Source organism: Coptis chinensis, chromosome 2 (genome assembly GCF_015680905.1).
Source record: "Coptis chinensis isolate HL-2020 chromosome 2, ASM1568090v1, whole genome shotgun sequence".
In the NCBI taxonomy this organism is placed as follows: domain Eukaryota; kingdom Viridiplantae; phylum Streptophyta; class Magnoliopsida; order Ranunculales; family Ranunculaceae; genus Coptis; species Coptis chinensis.
The window spans coordinates 5,944,680-5,960,728 of NC_141457.1; the positions used below are offsets into that span (position 1 = coordinate 5,944,680).

At 36.0% G+C, this 16,049-nt stretch overlaps 1 protein-coding gene across 5 annotated transcripts in view; it reads right to left on the reverse strand.

Moving 5' to 3' along the window:
* Positions 1–16,049, reverse strand: part of LOC147514552 (transducin family protein / WD-40 repeat family protein) — a 32,718-nt gene that overhangs the window by 4,484 nt on the left and 12,185 nt on the right. For all 5 annotated transcript variants that reach the window (XM_086583800.1, XM_086583797.1, XM_086583813.1 and 2 more), the window contains exons 9-18: positions 12,980–13,068; positions 7,444–7,516; positions 7,290–7,349; positions 6,426–6,572; positions 6,294–6,332; positions 6,040–6,077; positions 3,927–4,013; positions 3,567–3,726; positions 2,343–2,420; positions 1,176–1,312 (exon numbers count right to left, since the gene is read on the reverse strand). In XM_086583800.1, the coding sequence (XP_086439926.1) occupies positions 1,176–1,312; positions 2,343–2,420; positions 3,567–3,726; positions 3,927–4,013; positions 6,040–6,077; positions 6,294–6,332; positions 6,426–6,572; positions 7,290–7,349; positions 7,444–7,516; positions 12,980–13,068 (908 nt within the window). The remainder of the gene's footprint in view (positions 1–1,175; positions 1,313–2,342; positions 2,421–3,566; positions 3,727–3,926; positions 4,014–6,039; positions 6,078–6,293; positions 6,333–6,425; positions 6,573–7,289; positions 7,350–7,443; positions 7,517–12,979; positions 13,069–16,049) is intronic.

Genomic DNA, 16,049 nt, shown 5'->3' on the forward strand with positions numbered 1-16,049 from the left:
TGTGGTCAAAAAGTTAATCTATTATGAATTCGTACGTGCAAATAATTGTCTTATAAACACATGGCAGCTAAAGGTCTCCTTGCACTGCTTTGTGATGAATTGTATTATCAATATATAGCTCCTTATCCAAGAGTCCGAGACAATCATGGTATCTTGCTGTCATGACTTAACAGTTATCAACTATCATATGCTCTCAAGTATGACACACCTAAAAAGTGAATTTTGACTACTTACATTTCAGTGATACCATTCAAAATCTTAAATCTAAATAAATTTCAAATTTTCACAAAATGGGTTTATCATTATCATTTTTAATGTTTTATGATAATACACATTTAAGTACGTATACGTATACGTATATTTTGTAAACAATATTTGTCAAATTTTTGGTGAGTAACGCCTAAATTAGGATTGTTTTCAGATATATATGCGCTCTCAAGGTGTTTTAAAAAATAGGATTTTTAAGATTAGGCGCTCTAGCAATTGCACCATTGCTCTACGCTTTGGTTGCTAAGATAATAACTAGATGATGATGTCCATTTCATTATCCTTGCACAAACGGATTACTCACATATCTTTAAGTAAGTTTATGTATAGGAAAAATAGCAAGGTGTTGTTTCGGCGATATTGTCGATGGCAAGATTGTGACCAAACAGATTGAAAATATTTGAACAGTTTGGAGGGTTCAGAGGAATACCACAAACTTGAATAGTGATCCAAACATATTCAAAGTAAGCATAAAAGTACAAAGGTGTAAAATAGGCACCTTAGCCAAACCATGTCTGATATAGGATGTGAGCTCGCAAGTCGCAAAGCCCACATCCCCATAAACTGCTCTTTTCAAAGTGTTCAAATCATAGAGTTAACGCTTCCTCTAAATGAATAGAAATGCATCCATCACCATACAGCAATATGGCAAAAACAAAAAGTGGCTATAGTATTCATAACAACACAAACTATGGTTGCAATCTCAAGGTTGAGCTTTCAGTCAAAACTCACCTGCATCGCTTAAGAGCAATCTGGACAGAAATTACTAGCAAGTAGCAACTCAAGATCTTCAACGTACCAAAAAAAATTAAGATTCTAGTATTCTACAAAAGAATGGTTCCAACAGTGTACTAAGATACTAAGTGGAAGTAGAGTTCAAAATACATACAGAGGAAGGACATACTAACCTCAATACGATGCCTTCGTAACCATTCATGGAAGAATGAATGCTTGAAAAGATTTGTCACAGCACGGATAGTGGTCAGTAAGTTTGCCACCCCAGCAGGAGCTGTTGTAACTTTTTTGATAGTCTCCATAACTATATCTGGATAGAATACATAAACCAGATAGTAATCAATAAACCTTATCAATCTAGAATTGCGCGTAAAGTCAAAATTATGAGAAATCCACAACTTCTAATCTAGCTTCTAGCTTAGGTTGTTGTGATTTAATAACACGCAATATGTTAACAACCATTTCACTCCAAAAGCTTGGAACGGTGGAAAGGGGCACACCGGTATCTGTCAAAGTGACTTGATGTAGGACAAGAAGCATGGTTTTGGCAAGTAGTATTATTCTATTTCAATAATTCTTAGAGTTTACATTTTAGTAGAATTAGGAAGTTGATTCACTTAGTAGTTTCTATTTGAGTTTAATTGGAGTTAGGAATCCATGTTTCTTGCTTATCAAGTTTGGCTCATCTATATTAGGAGGCCAACATGAGTTGTTTGAAATTCATCCAATTGTTCAATTAATCAATCAATTCAATTATCAAATTATCTTCTACAAACCCAGTTTCCCTTTCTCCAATAATCTTTCATCATCTTCAATCTCAAATCCTTATTCATATAATTCTTAAGCTCCTCTCGTATATTCATCTCTTATTGAGATCTTGGAATCTTGTTCTTCTAGTTCTACACCCTTGTTCCCCATTAGGACTGAATCTATAATGGGGCATGCACAAGCCTAACCAAAACCGGGGATCAACACACACTTCCCAACACCACCCTTAGCTGGTGCTCGAGTGGAGACTAATCATGGTTAGACTTTAGAACCCGTTCCTTCCAAAAGGCTGAGATAATGGAGAGAGGCACAGCAATTCCAACATGGAACAGACACCTAACAACACCCAAGGAGGCGGGGACACACATACTTTGCAATAATAAACTGTGCTACGCCTAAAATGAGTCTTCACACTTCAGAAAAAGTGTAGAGCTTTGCACAGGCAAAAGCAATTAAAATAGGAAACCATATAATCAACATAACTTGGGACGCAGGCATGTCTAGATCAAATTAATATTACTCCGAAAATGAGCAAAACAATAAACAGGATCATGTCTATGCAAGATAAGTACCATTTCCGTCTTTCAAATGCTTGAAAAGTAAACTTGCTCCATTAGGGTGCAGAATAGTCATTCTCAAAACATCAATAACTGCACACATAATATATTATCACATGAGATCAATGGCAGATTGAAAGGAAAATATAATGCACATGAGAACATTAGACGAACAGGTTTCTATGATTAACTCTTGCTAATATTATCACAAAAATGAAACGCCTTAGGGGCCGTTTGGCAACCACTATGATAATCTAATTTATAATCAATAATTTGTTATGATCCTTTGGATACAAAAGATAATAATCTGTTATGATACTTTGGATACAAAAGAACTCATTTGTATCATTTCTTTCATAAAGGTTTATGTCAAAATTACTTTTAAAGACATAATTAGTTCAAACTAAAATGGTTGCCAAGCACCCCTTGGAAAAAATTCCAATCATGCTAGCCCAAGCAACTTACATGTGACCAGTACTTTGAGAAATTTTAAGATATCAACACAAAATGTCCCCACTAAGATAATTCAATTCTGTACTTATCGACTGACGGTTAGCATTTTATTCATGGTAATGAAAGCTTACTTGGCACAAACTAACAACCTCAAAATCTTTGCAAACAACATCCCAGGCCAACCCTAAACTTAAACGGCTCAGCAAAATGAATTTTTCTCAGCCACCGATCTCTAATGGGAGCTATAGTTTCTGTAACTTCACATGTATATAAAACCCTGAAGCGCTGATACCTCAGAAAGGCTCTTTACATCACATTCCTTCCGCCCTTCAGGTGAACTTCAAATAGTTCAAAACTTTTGATTTCCTTACAAGGCGCTAGCTGAGATTCTTACTACTATCGATATCAAAATTATCACGTTTCTTGTGCTCATTCCAAAAACATACAGGATGATGGCCCACAACACCATCCAAGTTAATAAAACCAAGTTGGTGAGGGTTTCAATGACTCTGTTAATCCCAAGATATAATGGAAAAGTGGAAGTGTCCTCCAGCAAAGAACAAGTAGATGTATAAAAATGACAAACTGAAGCTATTAATATAAGAAGCTTCCTTGAGAGAGAGTAATATACAGTATGATGGCCCACAAGAATAAGTAATTTCAGACGTACAATACACCTACAGCAATAGAAATACTGAAGCACAAAAGTACAACAGCAAAACAGGAATGGGCATTAGAAGGAAGGTATTCGAAAATGATTAGGGTCAGACATATAGGCACACAAACCTGGAAAGATCATAGCATCTGGCCAAGAAATTAATAGTTTTAGCAACAAAGCAATGTCAACATCTGCAAATGTACTGATATGATAGTGTGATGTGTCCTTCAATATCTTAACAACAGCTTCCAACCTTGACATTTCAGGCTCCGTCAATGCCGAATCCTTCTGCTTTTGCAATTGGTTTCGACATATTAATACAATTCTCAGGGAAAGTTAAATAAAACAAAAAAACAGATGCAAATAAAGTAACAGAACTGCTATAAGGAAGAAGATAGTACAAAGAAAATGAAACAATTAGCAGCATAATAGACTAAAACAAAGCAAAAAAGAGGATTCTTTAAACTAAAAATATACAAGAGATTTACCGCATCTGCAAGTAAAGCACTATTGAACTCTTTGATCTTTTTGAGAATCCCATCAAACTGAGCCACATCAAATAAAAGCATTCCTTTCTGGAAAAAATGAAACAGAATAAAATGAATAAATAAATAAATAAAAGTAATGTCTAACAAATGGCGGAAGAAACAATTTAATTAAGTCCACACTGTAATTAAAATAATCAAGAACCCCAGCTATTCATAAAACCTAAAAATCACACCTTTATTTCTAATCTCTCAAATAACTCAATAACATCAACTCCCTCCTAAACATAATTACAAGCCCTTATTTATAATAGGGTTTTACTTGGAGACAACAAAGCAAACCAATCAAACTATGCCACGTGCCTACTACTAAAAAAACAAACTAATTAAAAGAGAGGACGCCTACACGTTTGGCTGGATCACGACTTGATGTCCACGTCAGGTAGTTACTATCTGTCAAACGAGTACGTTAAAGAACGGGCACACAATTCCCAAGGCCGGGAAGTAAAACCTCATACAAGGAGAATCGGTACACTTTAAAGGAGAATAAGTCATACAAGGAGAATCATGTTTCCCTCTGCAAGCTCTATTCAAATTTTTGATATTACAGCAACGTTTCAGTTTTTGCCAATATTCTCAACAACTTTGCAGAATATCACCAGAAAATAGTGAACTGACTACCAAATTTCCAAAGATCAACTGAAGCCAGTGTCAATGGCTACAATTAAGTAACGTCCAACACTATTTTTTTTCTCTAATTTGAAGGTACAATTAAGTAATTGACTAAGGAAGTAAAAGCAAAAACGGGTAATATTACAGATAGTTTCACATAAAGTTTACAAGGAATGTGAACTCGGAATTCGATGCCCCCCTCCCAATTATCAGAAATTAGACATAACTCCCAAGCAAACTCCCAAGCATAGTTGTCAACTCGTGAATCATATCGGGTCGTAAATCGTAAGATTCAAAATTAAATAAAAAATTAAAAAATTAAATAAATAATATGCTTATATTTTATTAATTTATATACATAAAGCCCATTTAGAGTAGATTTTATATGTCCATAAGTAGAATTGGACCAGATGTTCTTAAAAACAATAACATGGTTCGTGTTTAAAAGAAGCCTCTTTGCCATATTTAGGTATAGATTTAAAACATAGCCCATTTAAAAGATGCCCAGTAACTTATGTCAATTAAGACTGGCCCAGTTTTTTATGACCCCACATCTCCACCCGTCAAGTTCAAAACTTCAAACCCTAGATCGCGTCCTTTTCAACTTAAACTTAGCCACAACCACCCCAAATAGAAGGAAGCACGAGAGAAATGGCATCAAAGTTTCTCTACTATTTTCCTCTCTTTCTCTGCCTTCTTTCTCTACTGTTCTGTCTGCACTTGATCTTCTTGAACTCAGATTTTCGCATTTCTTTTGATTTTTGAGAATCGTAAAATCGTAATATTGTGCGATTCCACGATCAAAATCGCGATTTTGGAGCAATTTTGAGAAGTCCTGACTCTATGATGCGATTTAACTCTTAAGCCTTCGACTCGATCTGAATCATATGATTTGAGTCGGGAATCATACGATTTTGATAACACAGCTCCCAAGTGGATTTTTTTTTAAATGGGCCTACAATGATAATTAGGGACTGATTTTCGTAGATATTATCTACTCAATAGAGATCATTTTAAATGTAATCAGTCCATTCAAACATTTCTAACATCACCAAAAGTTGTGATCAAGACTGAATGGTCCACATCTTTTCAACTCCTTTGAAAAGGTAAGACATTTCAAATGAGCTGATATTTTTTAAAAGATGATCATGATGTCATGATGGTTGGAAGATCATATCCACCAAAAATCAGAACCAAATTTCTTGTGTAAGCCCATCTCAGATTTCCAATGAGTCTAATATCAAACTATTTCTGGCAGGGTCAATTTCTCAGTTAGTCGTAACCTCGTCGGGTAGCAAGCCTCACTAATTATTCTAGCCATGATACCAAATAGTGATTATAGCCTCAACCTCACACAGCCAGAAGTCCACTTAAATAAATTATAATTGCTAAGCTTATGAAATATGGAAACAGAAGGGGAATATGAGAAGATTTGGGAACATACCTTAGGAATATGCTTGAAAACAGGTTTCGTTGGACCACCTGGTTCAATAAAAACAAAAACAAAGCCTTATTCCCAAATTACTGGGGTACGATAAAACACTTAAATACATAAAACAGAAAACGGACTAAGCTTGGAGTGTATAGTGTTGAGGACACAGTCAAGCAGGATTGTCAGAGAAAGAGGATAGATCATAAATTGAATAACAAGTTCCAATATAGCTGAAAATATGAAAGCTAGTTTAAAAGCAAACATACCAGATGATCTGGAAGGTTCACCAGGTACATAAGCATTAGCTGAAATAACACAGGGACCGTGAACATTAGACAATGAGCATATCAATCTTATTATGCTGACTTTGGTAGGACCACCTAAATATAAATACTTACAGCCAGTGTAAGGATCACGGAAGGATGTATCCAGTGAAAAATTCTTTTGCCCTGAATTTTGTAATATGAACTCTACAACCTGTTCTCTGTATGAAAGAGGAAGATTCTCCTTAAGTAGCCACTTGTCAGCAACATTGTATGGGTTATCTGAAAACAAGGCAATGATTATACAATCAAGTTAAAGACTGAAAGATAAGAGCTTCACGAAGACGATTATACAAAGTTCTGCATGAATGACAGCAACATCTTAGATCAATAAACTATAAAAACCTCAACCAGTCAATGTCATGAATGTCCGCCATTGTACTTCTTAAAAAGTTTCAGTACATATTTGTAACAGCACTCAATGAATTATCTGTTTCTACAACTCTATTCAGAAACTCTTTTCAATTATCTCAATACCAAGACTTTCAATTCTACACTTTCATAGAATTTCCAAGTTCCAATATTGTTTAAATGAGATCTACTTTGAGCCTCATTTGGAGTTCATTATATATTACCTAAAAGTATTGCGGACTGTAGTGATAACTCCAGAATTTGATATTCCACCAGACATTAATACACACATACCATCTATACTACATGTAAGGGTGGTGTGCTGAGTGCTGGCCACTGTCCTTGACATCAACTGGTGCTGATGGGTGTTGAGCCATGTTATGTGCCTATGTGATAATAATTAAAATAATCTTTACCAACCCATACATCCACTAAATACATTTTCCTACGTAAAAAAAAAGTTAGAAAACACATATGGACTGACAAGTTATTGCATCCTCTGAGAGAGAGAGACATACAAAAAGTTTGTGCTTAAAATTAAAGTGTTGAGAAAACATAATGATGCACACTTATGAATAAAAAAGATACCTGATCGATTATAAGGCAACTTACGAACAGGCTCTCCATCTCCAATATCAACATCAAATACTAAAGGGCAAAGATAATAAAGATCAGGGAAATATCAAGAAAGAAGGTGATACAAATGAAGCCACCTAACGATAATGAAGTAAGAATAGGTTACCATAATCATATTGAACCCCATCCAAGACCGGACTTTTCATGTTATCTTCGGGTCCATCAACAACTTCACCAATCTAAAGAATTTAAAAATTATATTTAGACCCAAGTATCATCTTGAGAAATCCAAACAAACGTGCAATAAAAATAGATCACAAGAAAATCGATGAGGAATGAATAACCAAAAACAAGAAAGAAAAAGCTACCTAGAACCCTTCCATATTTGTTGATAGGTAGCCCAAAAACATTAACTAGATAACATAGGAAATATGAATCCATAACAAACCTTCAAAAAAATTAATAAAACAAGAAAATAGGGGAGGGAAGAGTAACCACACACACACACACACACACAAAATGTATGAGCAAAGGTTTCCCAAACTCAATAACTCAAACGAGCAAAAAGTCAATTGTAAGGACACATGCACACTATGATACCCCGTGGGATTTGGTTCCACATCTGCTAGGAAATCTACCAAGATCCTAGCGAAAATAATTGTGCATTTATATGATTGAAGCAAATAATTCTCGACCTTTTGGCGAAATTGAAACCTTATTGATGTAAATGATATGGTAGACCTGTCCAAGTTCAAGCCCAAGTCTTATTTTATTCTTATTATTATTTTGACTTATTTAAATTATGTTGGTCCATGTGTCATTATTATATTGGTTTGCTATGTTGTCAGGCAAACCCTAGGTTATAAATAAAGACTTGTAATAGATTAGAAGGCTGGTTGATTTTGGATTACTGAAAAAGTGTTAAAGCTCAGGCTTTTAGGGTTTATTCCCATTTCCCCTAATTGCTCTATCTATTCTAATGATGTTGGATCAATTAATTGAAGCTTCTGCTGATACCCCTTTGATGTGATCTAATTGGTGGAAGCTTTGATTAATTGATCAAACATCATTAGCATAGATAGAACCCTCAATTACAATTAGGGGAAACGGGAATAAACCTTAAAAGCCTCAGTTTTAACACTTTTTCATTAATCTAAAATCAACCCACCTTCTAAGCTATTACAAGCCCATATTTATAACCTAGGGTTTGCTTGACAACAAAGCAAACTAATAGACCAATGACGGACCAACATAATTAAAATAAGTTAAAATAATAACAACAATAAAATAAGACTTGGGCTTGAAATTGGACAGGTCCACCCATCATTTACATTACTAAATGTGGAGAATCTTATCGTAAAGATTAGAGTTTTCTACTCTCCTCCCAATAGGAGAAAAATGGGGTGCTAAGAGCAATTAAGGAGAGATAGAAATTTGCACCATTAACAATACAACACATTGTTTTGAAACACATCAAAGCTTTCAAAACTTTGACAATGGCCTAATATCAAAGCAAACCAATGAGGCCAAAAAAAATTCTCTTATTCCATACAACATAATTGCCAACTGATTTTGGAATTGTGCAATGTTGTTGGGCCACATGGGGTTCGACTAAAACCCAACAATCTTCCACTTGGCCCGAAAGTACCACACTAAATTTAAGAAATGACTTTCCGATTACTACCATTGAAAAATAGTACTTTTTTAACTTTTCGAAGAATCCTTTTTTCTTGTAGAAATTTAATGAGACTCAACATCTTTTTTATTTCGTAAATACCACCAATGGCTAATCAAAAATATACGTGTGCATATGATAACAGAAATGCAACTTCATTGATGACCTTTAGTACCACTACTGAGTCAAATGCTTGTTTTACAGTGGTGTTTCTGAACTCACTACGTACTTCCAATTAGTATCCTGCTTCACAGATTTAAGCAAATGTCTCCCAGCCCAATAGATTACAGCTAACCACCAAGCGAAAGCTATCCACCAAAATCTGGGAAGGACACTAACATAATTGTTTGTCATGCTCAGTCAAGGAATGAGAGTCTTGAGCATAATCTCAGGCTAAAAAATGACATACTATGGCTATCTACTTGTGATGCAAATCACCCATGTGTCCCTTATGCAGTTATGCATGGGCAAAAACAATCCTACTTAACAACTGAATCAAAGGTCTTAAACACATGGGTGTGAGTAACATGCTCCTTAAAGACACAAGGTGTCAAAGCTTCGGTCAATCTACAACCATGACCTTAGGTGGATATGAGATATTTCCCTGACTGCGTTCTTTATATTCTGCTAAACAAACAGGTGTTCGATCTGTAGATGCTTAATAATATGTCATCTGAGACGTATTCACAAACTAGACAGCCGCTTAATCATCACAAAAAATTTAATAGGGCAGTGGATGGAGTCAACAATCTGTACGTGATGAATTTTTTTAAGTTTCAACTTTAAAGTAAGTTAGCTTTACAACACGTGTATAAGCTGTATATAGTAAGCTTCAATGGTTGAACTACCTATCAAACCCTGATTGGAATTCCTCCAAGAAATAGCACCTCTTGCCATCAAGAAAACATATCCTGATGTAGAATTAGTTCATCACGACATCTTGCAAAATCGGAGCCTAAATAATCCATTACCTCGAGACTCTCGGATCTCTTGTATACCATGAAATCTTTATTCCAGTGCAGATACTTTAGGACTTGCATGACACCTGCATGCGCCTTTCCAAGATTTTGATCGTATCTTCTAGGCACCCCCAACTGCAAAATTGATATCTGATCTGATACAGGACACCGTGTACATACGTCGAGCAACAACTGAAGCATACTCCTTGGTGCCAATCCTTCAATTCTTAAAAGGATTAACAACAAAAATCACCTCTGAACTTGTCCCCGATTGTCACTTACACCCCCAAACTTTTTCTAAGTGAAACAAACCCTGAAGTTGCAACTACCAAACGCAACAGTTAGTTTCATGGATGGCGTTAGAAATATATAATGTCATTTTCATTTTTACATGACTTCATCGATCATTTTCTTTACCTTGTAATTTATTTTCCAATGTGGCAAGAAAGAAATGGATGATGTAGAAGTCAATTAGCGAGTCAACTCCAACGGTCATCTGTAATTGCATGAATTGATCATCTTCTTCTCCTATTCCAACGGTCATAGCCATAAGAAAGAAACCCTAACTACCAAATTGTTTGATTTCTCTTCAATTCTACGAATTCTATCATGAATTCAGGTATGTAATAGGTATTGTTATTAATTTTTGCTTCATTGTTTGCAAATTTTTATCAATTTTGTGACCTAAGGTTTTCAATTTGTGATGTAGGGATTTCCATTTGTGAACTAGGGTTTCAATTTGTGACCTAGGGTTTTCATTTTGGGGATTTAAGTCTTTGGCAATCGATTTCGATTTGGTTCAAGTGTAGAGGCGCGCAAGTTTAGTAAGGAAAATTATCTGAGTTGGCATTGACTTCCACCTCATCCATTAGGCACGTGCCAAAGTAAGGAAAATTATCGATGACGTCATAAGAAAATGAATATGATATCATTTATTGCTAACGCGGTAACGCCATCCATGAAACAAACAACTATGTTTAGTAGTTGCAACTTCAAGATTTTTTCACTTAGAAAAATGTTTTGGGTGTAAGTGACAATCGGGGACAGGTTCAGGGGTTTTTGTCGTTAACACATTCTTAAAATCCTTGAGGAAATTACATATACATAAGACTCTTATGGACCCAATGATCCCCTCCCTAACTAAAGTATCTAGCATAGACTAGTTGATCAACTTATCTAGCCAACCAACTCTATACCAGACATTTCTTCTGGGGTGAGTCGATTGCATGCTCCATGATCTACACATGGTTTGGCGATATCTCAAGTCTTCTCCTAGAATTAGTTTGTTTACCTCTCCACTGACTCGTGATTTAGTTAACTACTTTGATGTTGATTATGCAGGACCCCTTACTGATCTTCAATCCACTTCTGGAATTTGTACCTTCTAAGGTGGCCATCTTGTCTCGTGGAAAAGAAAGCCGCAAAGGTTGTCTCAATATCATCAGTGGAGCCGAATACTGAGCGATAGCAAACGGTGCATATAAGATACTATGGCTCAATTCACTATTGAGTTCTGACTGAATAGGCCTTTCCACATCCAACGGAGTCTAACCTCCATTGTGATGTGGGAACACTTCACTTTTATTTTATTTTTTGATAGTTCGAACTTCATTCCTTAACCCCTTGAATCCCATTCCCCAGGTGAAGGTGGAAACACTTCATATTCAGTTCTGCTTGAGAAAATTAAACATACTGAAGTTCATTTGCCCTTTGTTCATCAGAAAATTCCATCTAGAGTTATTGTGGTTCACATTGTTTATCCCTCATATTAGTTGGCTGACATATTCACCAAATCTTTAGACCTACTGTCCGCCGCTCCAATGTGTCCAAGCTGGGCTTGACAGACATCTTATCTCCATCTTGATGGAATATGAAGAGTATTACGCAATATGGAGCATATAGTAACATGTTATCTAACCTAAAGGCAAATATGTAAATTCAGACTTTCAACTTGATATAAAAAAGATAATAATATCTTATTTCTCTATCACAAGATCCTTTTAAGACTACAAAGGATATAACTACAAACTTTTTTGATCGGATATATAAAAAGTAAAAACTAGAAAGGAGTACATATGCTTAATGTATAAGCACTTCCAATAAGTACTTACAGATAAAAAGAACAATACTTCCAACACGTGGATAAACAATGCTAATAATAAAAAATAACAAAAAAATTGACTGAGATTGTGTGGTCAGGCAGGCATCAAAAACAAGAATGCCAACAGTCGGAAGGTTGAGGTTTACAAATGAGTGAGAGGTGGACAACGATGATAAGAACTGAAGTGGTGACTGATTAACAAAACAACCTATGGCTCTGGACTGAATATAGAGGGAAATGAAAACTCCAAAAACTAAGATCGTATGTGTTGATACACACTATATTTTGTGTTTAATGTAAATATAGAGGCAGTAAACTTCAGGGATAGGAGCACAGGTGTGGAACTAGATCCCAGTAGTAGCATATCGCATAGTGTGGAAATTTGGAAAAGAGAACTAGCGATATCGTCATATTCAAAAATCAGATAGGAGCTGTGGATTAGATATTATTAATCTTATAAGGTAAAGTTAGGGTCTGGTCATCCTCTTATCGAGTAGGAAAAGTTGGAGAAGTCATCAGTTTGAGGAGCATATGCTAATTGGGGGCAACTTGTTACGGAGTAGTCTATTGAGTTTTTCTTGTTGACTCCTTTTCTTGTTCTTCTGTGCACTTTCCTCCACCTTGGTGAATCTCTCCCTCACCACTAATACTTTTGTTATACTAACTGCTTTTGCATTAATATAAGTAATGATCCTAAGAGAAAAATGTAAATAAATTCACTTTGCCCATGCCTATAGCAGTCGCCACTGTGTTCACCATTTGTAAACAAAACTCGGTGGTTGTTCGTGCCTGTGGCCTGTGGGCGGCTGTGAGGGGCAAGCCCCGTGCCTCACGAGCTATTAGCATAAAAAATGTGTATACATTTTCTAAATAGGCATCCTCAAATACATATTACCAAGTGCTTGCAAAAAATTAGCAAAAACTAAATAAACTATTTCAAAAAAACTAATTTCATTTTTCAAGATACCTTATCCCACTTTTGCTCGCTAGAATTCCATGAGTAAGCAACCCCATTATCCCCTTCCCTCACAATTTTTGTCTGCCCGTCAGTGGTACCTGATCACCAAAAGAGTATTGCATTGGAAAATTTAGGACAGTCATTGGACATGTATGGCAATCAACAAACAATCTTTGTTGTAAGATATATGTTAAATTGACATCATAATTGCAATGGTTTGTCAATATTGTAATGACGTGTGAGTTTTGGCCACTTTCCATGTACACCAAAAATCAGTGTTAGTTACTTAGTTAAGCTCACTATTAGAAAATATAGTTTCATAAATGTAGAGATCCGTCCTAGGTTGCAAGAATACTGGTATAGTGTCTATGTCCGATAGAGCTTCAGAATTATGGAATTAACAAACCAACATTCCAAGAATATCAGGGTCATCATACCTCGAATGGTTAAAGAAAAGATCCTACATTAAACTATTTGGAGTATTTTCTACTTGAACTTATGTGTCGGATACATCTTATGACATGCATCAAGTAATTCAAGATTAGAGGACATGTATCTATTGTAAAAAAAAATCTATTTAGATGCCTCAAATTTATAACCAATTACAAAAGCTGCCTCAAATAATGTCGGTTAATCGTGTGCTTTTGTGGTGTCCTTTTTCTTGGATGGTTTGGTCTTTCTTTCATTGCGAGTTTGGGTTGGTTTGGGTCTGTCTTGGTTAGGGCTGGTCACCGAGTCGAGCTGCGCGCGAGTAACTCTAGCTCGGCTCGTCCAAAGCTCGACTCAAACTCGTCCGCACAAAAGTATGAGTCAAGCTTGAGCTTAATTTAGAGCTCGTTCTAAATGGCGAGTAACTCGAGTAGCTCGAGCTACTCGTGAGTTACTCAAGTCGAGCTCGAGTAGCTCATGAGCTACTCGTGTTACAAGCCCATAGTCCCATACCTACTACCTAGTATATAATTCATATCCCAGTATCCCACAACCCATGAAGCTACGGCCCATTAGCCCGTACCCAGTTGCCCACTTGCCCAATGTATTTAAACAACTGAACACTTTAAACCATAACACCCAACACTCCAACAGCCGGCTCCATCTTATTCTCTTTCATCTTCTCTTGAACTCTTATCTCTTTAACTCAAAACAACTTACAATTTAAGGTTAGCAATTTGATTTATTTCAATTTCTACTTGTTCATTTATTATTTTTTGCTCACATTTTCATTTATTATTTTTTGCTCACAATCATCTTAAATGATGGGGTTTTTTTTTCCAGGTTAAGTTTGGTTAAGTTTGTGAAGTGGTTTTGCACAGTTGCACCACCCATCTTATTTATTATTTGGTGCTCACATTCATCTTAACTTCAAGGTATTTCCTTTCCTACTTACTTTGTTATTTGGTTTAAGATCGGTTTGGTTTGCGAATGTTTTCTTCATTTCAGTGGTACTACTTATTGATTTTGCAAGATGGGGTTTTATTTTATTGTTTGGAACTTGTGTTTTCAGGTAAAATAACTATTTTTACTTTAATTTGAAATGGAAACTGTGTATTTTTTTTCTCTGTTGGGTGTTTTGGGTTTGTTATGAAATGTTTCTATATTGGTTTAGGAATTGTATTTTTTTTAGGTTTTGAACTTGGTGCGTTTTTACTGTGGATCTACTCATATATTATAATATAATGGTTATAGGCAGTGGCGATTGTTGAAATGCTAGTATGCTACTTATATAAGCTAATTTTCAGTGGTTGCATTTCACTTACATGTTAGATTTGTCCTTAATTCTATTTTACAGATATGTCACAACAAATGGCTTCCAACTCTACGCAACAACCCACCATAACTTCTTTAACTGATGGTAGTGCAGTTGTGCAAGCTGAAAATAGTGTTGTTCCACCTATAGGTGATCAGCCTCCTAACGAAGCCATGACGACACGAAAGAGGAAGGCACTCGCGAAGACGTCAAAAGCTTGGAAAGATTTTACTGAAGTAATAGTGGGTGGGAATAAGAAAGGGAAATGCAGCCACTGTTTTACAGAACTTGCGATTACTAGGGGGTCTACGAGTAGCCTTCTTAGGCACCGACTTACTTGTATACCTCAAAAGGCTAGCATCTCTGGTAAGGGCCAGCAACATCTATTGCACTGTGGTGCTGATAGTGGTAGTTCTTTAAGTGCTTACAAGTTTGATAAAGACATGATAAAAGAAGTAATTGCTAAGATGATTATGGTGCATGAGTACGCTTTTAGACTGGTTGAACATGAGTACTTTTTGTTGCTTTGTAAAATGCTTAACCCATGATTTGAGGTAGTGAAACGCAAGGCTATTAGGAAGGAATGCATAAGAGTTTATGGTTGTGAAAAAGCTAAGTTGAAGTTAAAGTTAGCTAGTGTTGATAGAGTTAGTCTAACTTCAGACTTGTGGACCTCAAATCAAAGTGGGGTACATGTGCCTCACTGGACACTACATGGACTCTGATTGGAAGTTACAAAAGCATATCTTGAACTTTTGCCGTTTGCCCCCTCCCCATACTAGTGTTGCCATTGCAGATGCAATTCATGAGTGTCTTATTGAGTGGGGACTCGAAACTAAGATTTCAACAATCACCCTAGACAATGCATCTTCAAATGACAAAGCTATAAGTAGTTTGAAAACTATTTTTGCCCAATGGGAACATGTTGTTTGGTGGAAAGATATTTCATGTTCGGTGTTGTGCTCATATTTTGAACTTCATGGTGCAAGATGGGTTGAAGGAGATTGCAGGAGTGATTGTAAACGCGGGAGAGTGTCAAGTATATCACTTTGACTCCTTCACAACTTAACAAGTTTAATGAAATTGTCAAGCAATTGCATCTGCCAATTGCAACCTCTAAAAGCTTGCCTTTGGATGTTTCTACTCGCTGGAATTCTATTTATGCTATGTTAGCAACTGTTATTGAGTTCAAAGATGTGTTTGTGAGGTACCAAGATAGAGAACCCAACTATGTTTGGTTACCATCTGATGAGGATTGGGAGCGAGCTGAAGAGGTGTGCAAGTTCTTACAGATTTTTTATGAAGCCACACTTATTTTTTCTGGAACTTCCTATC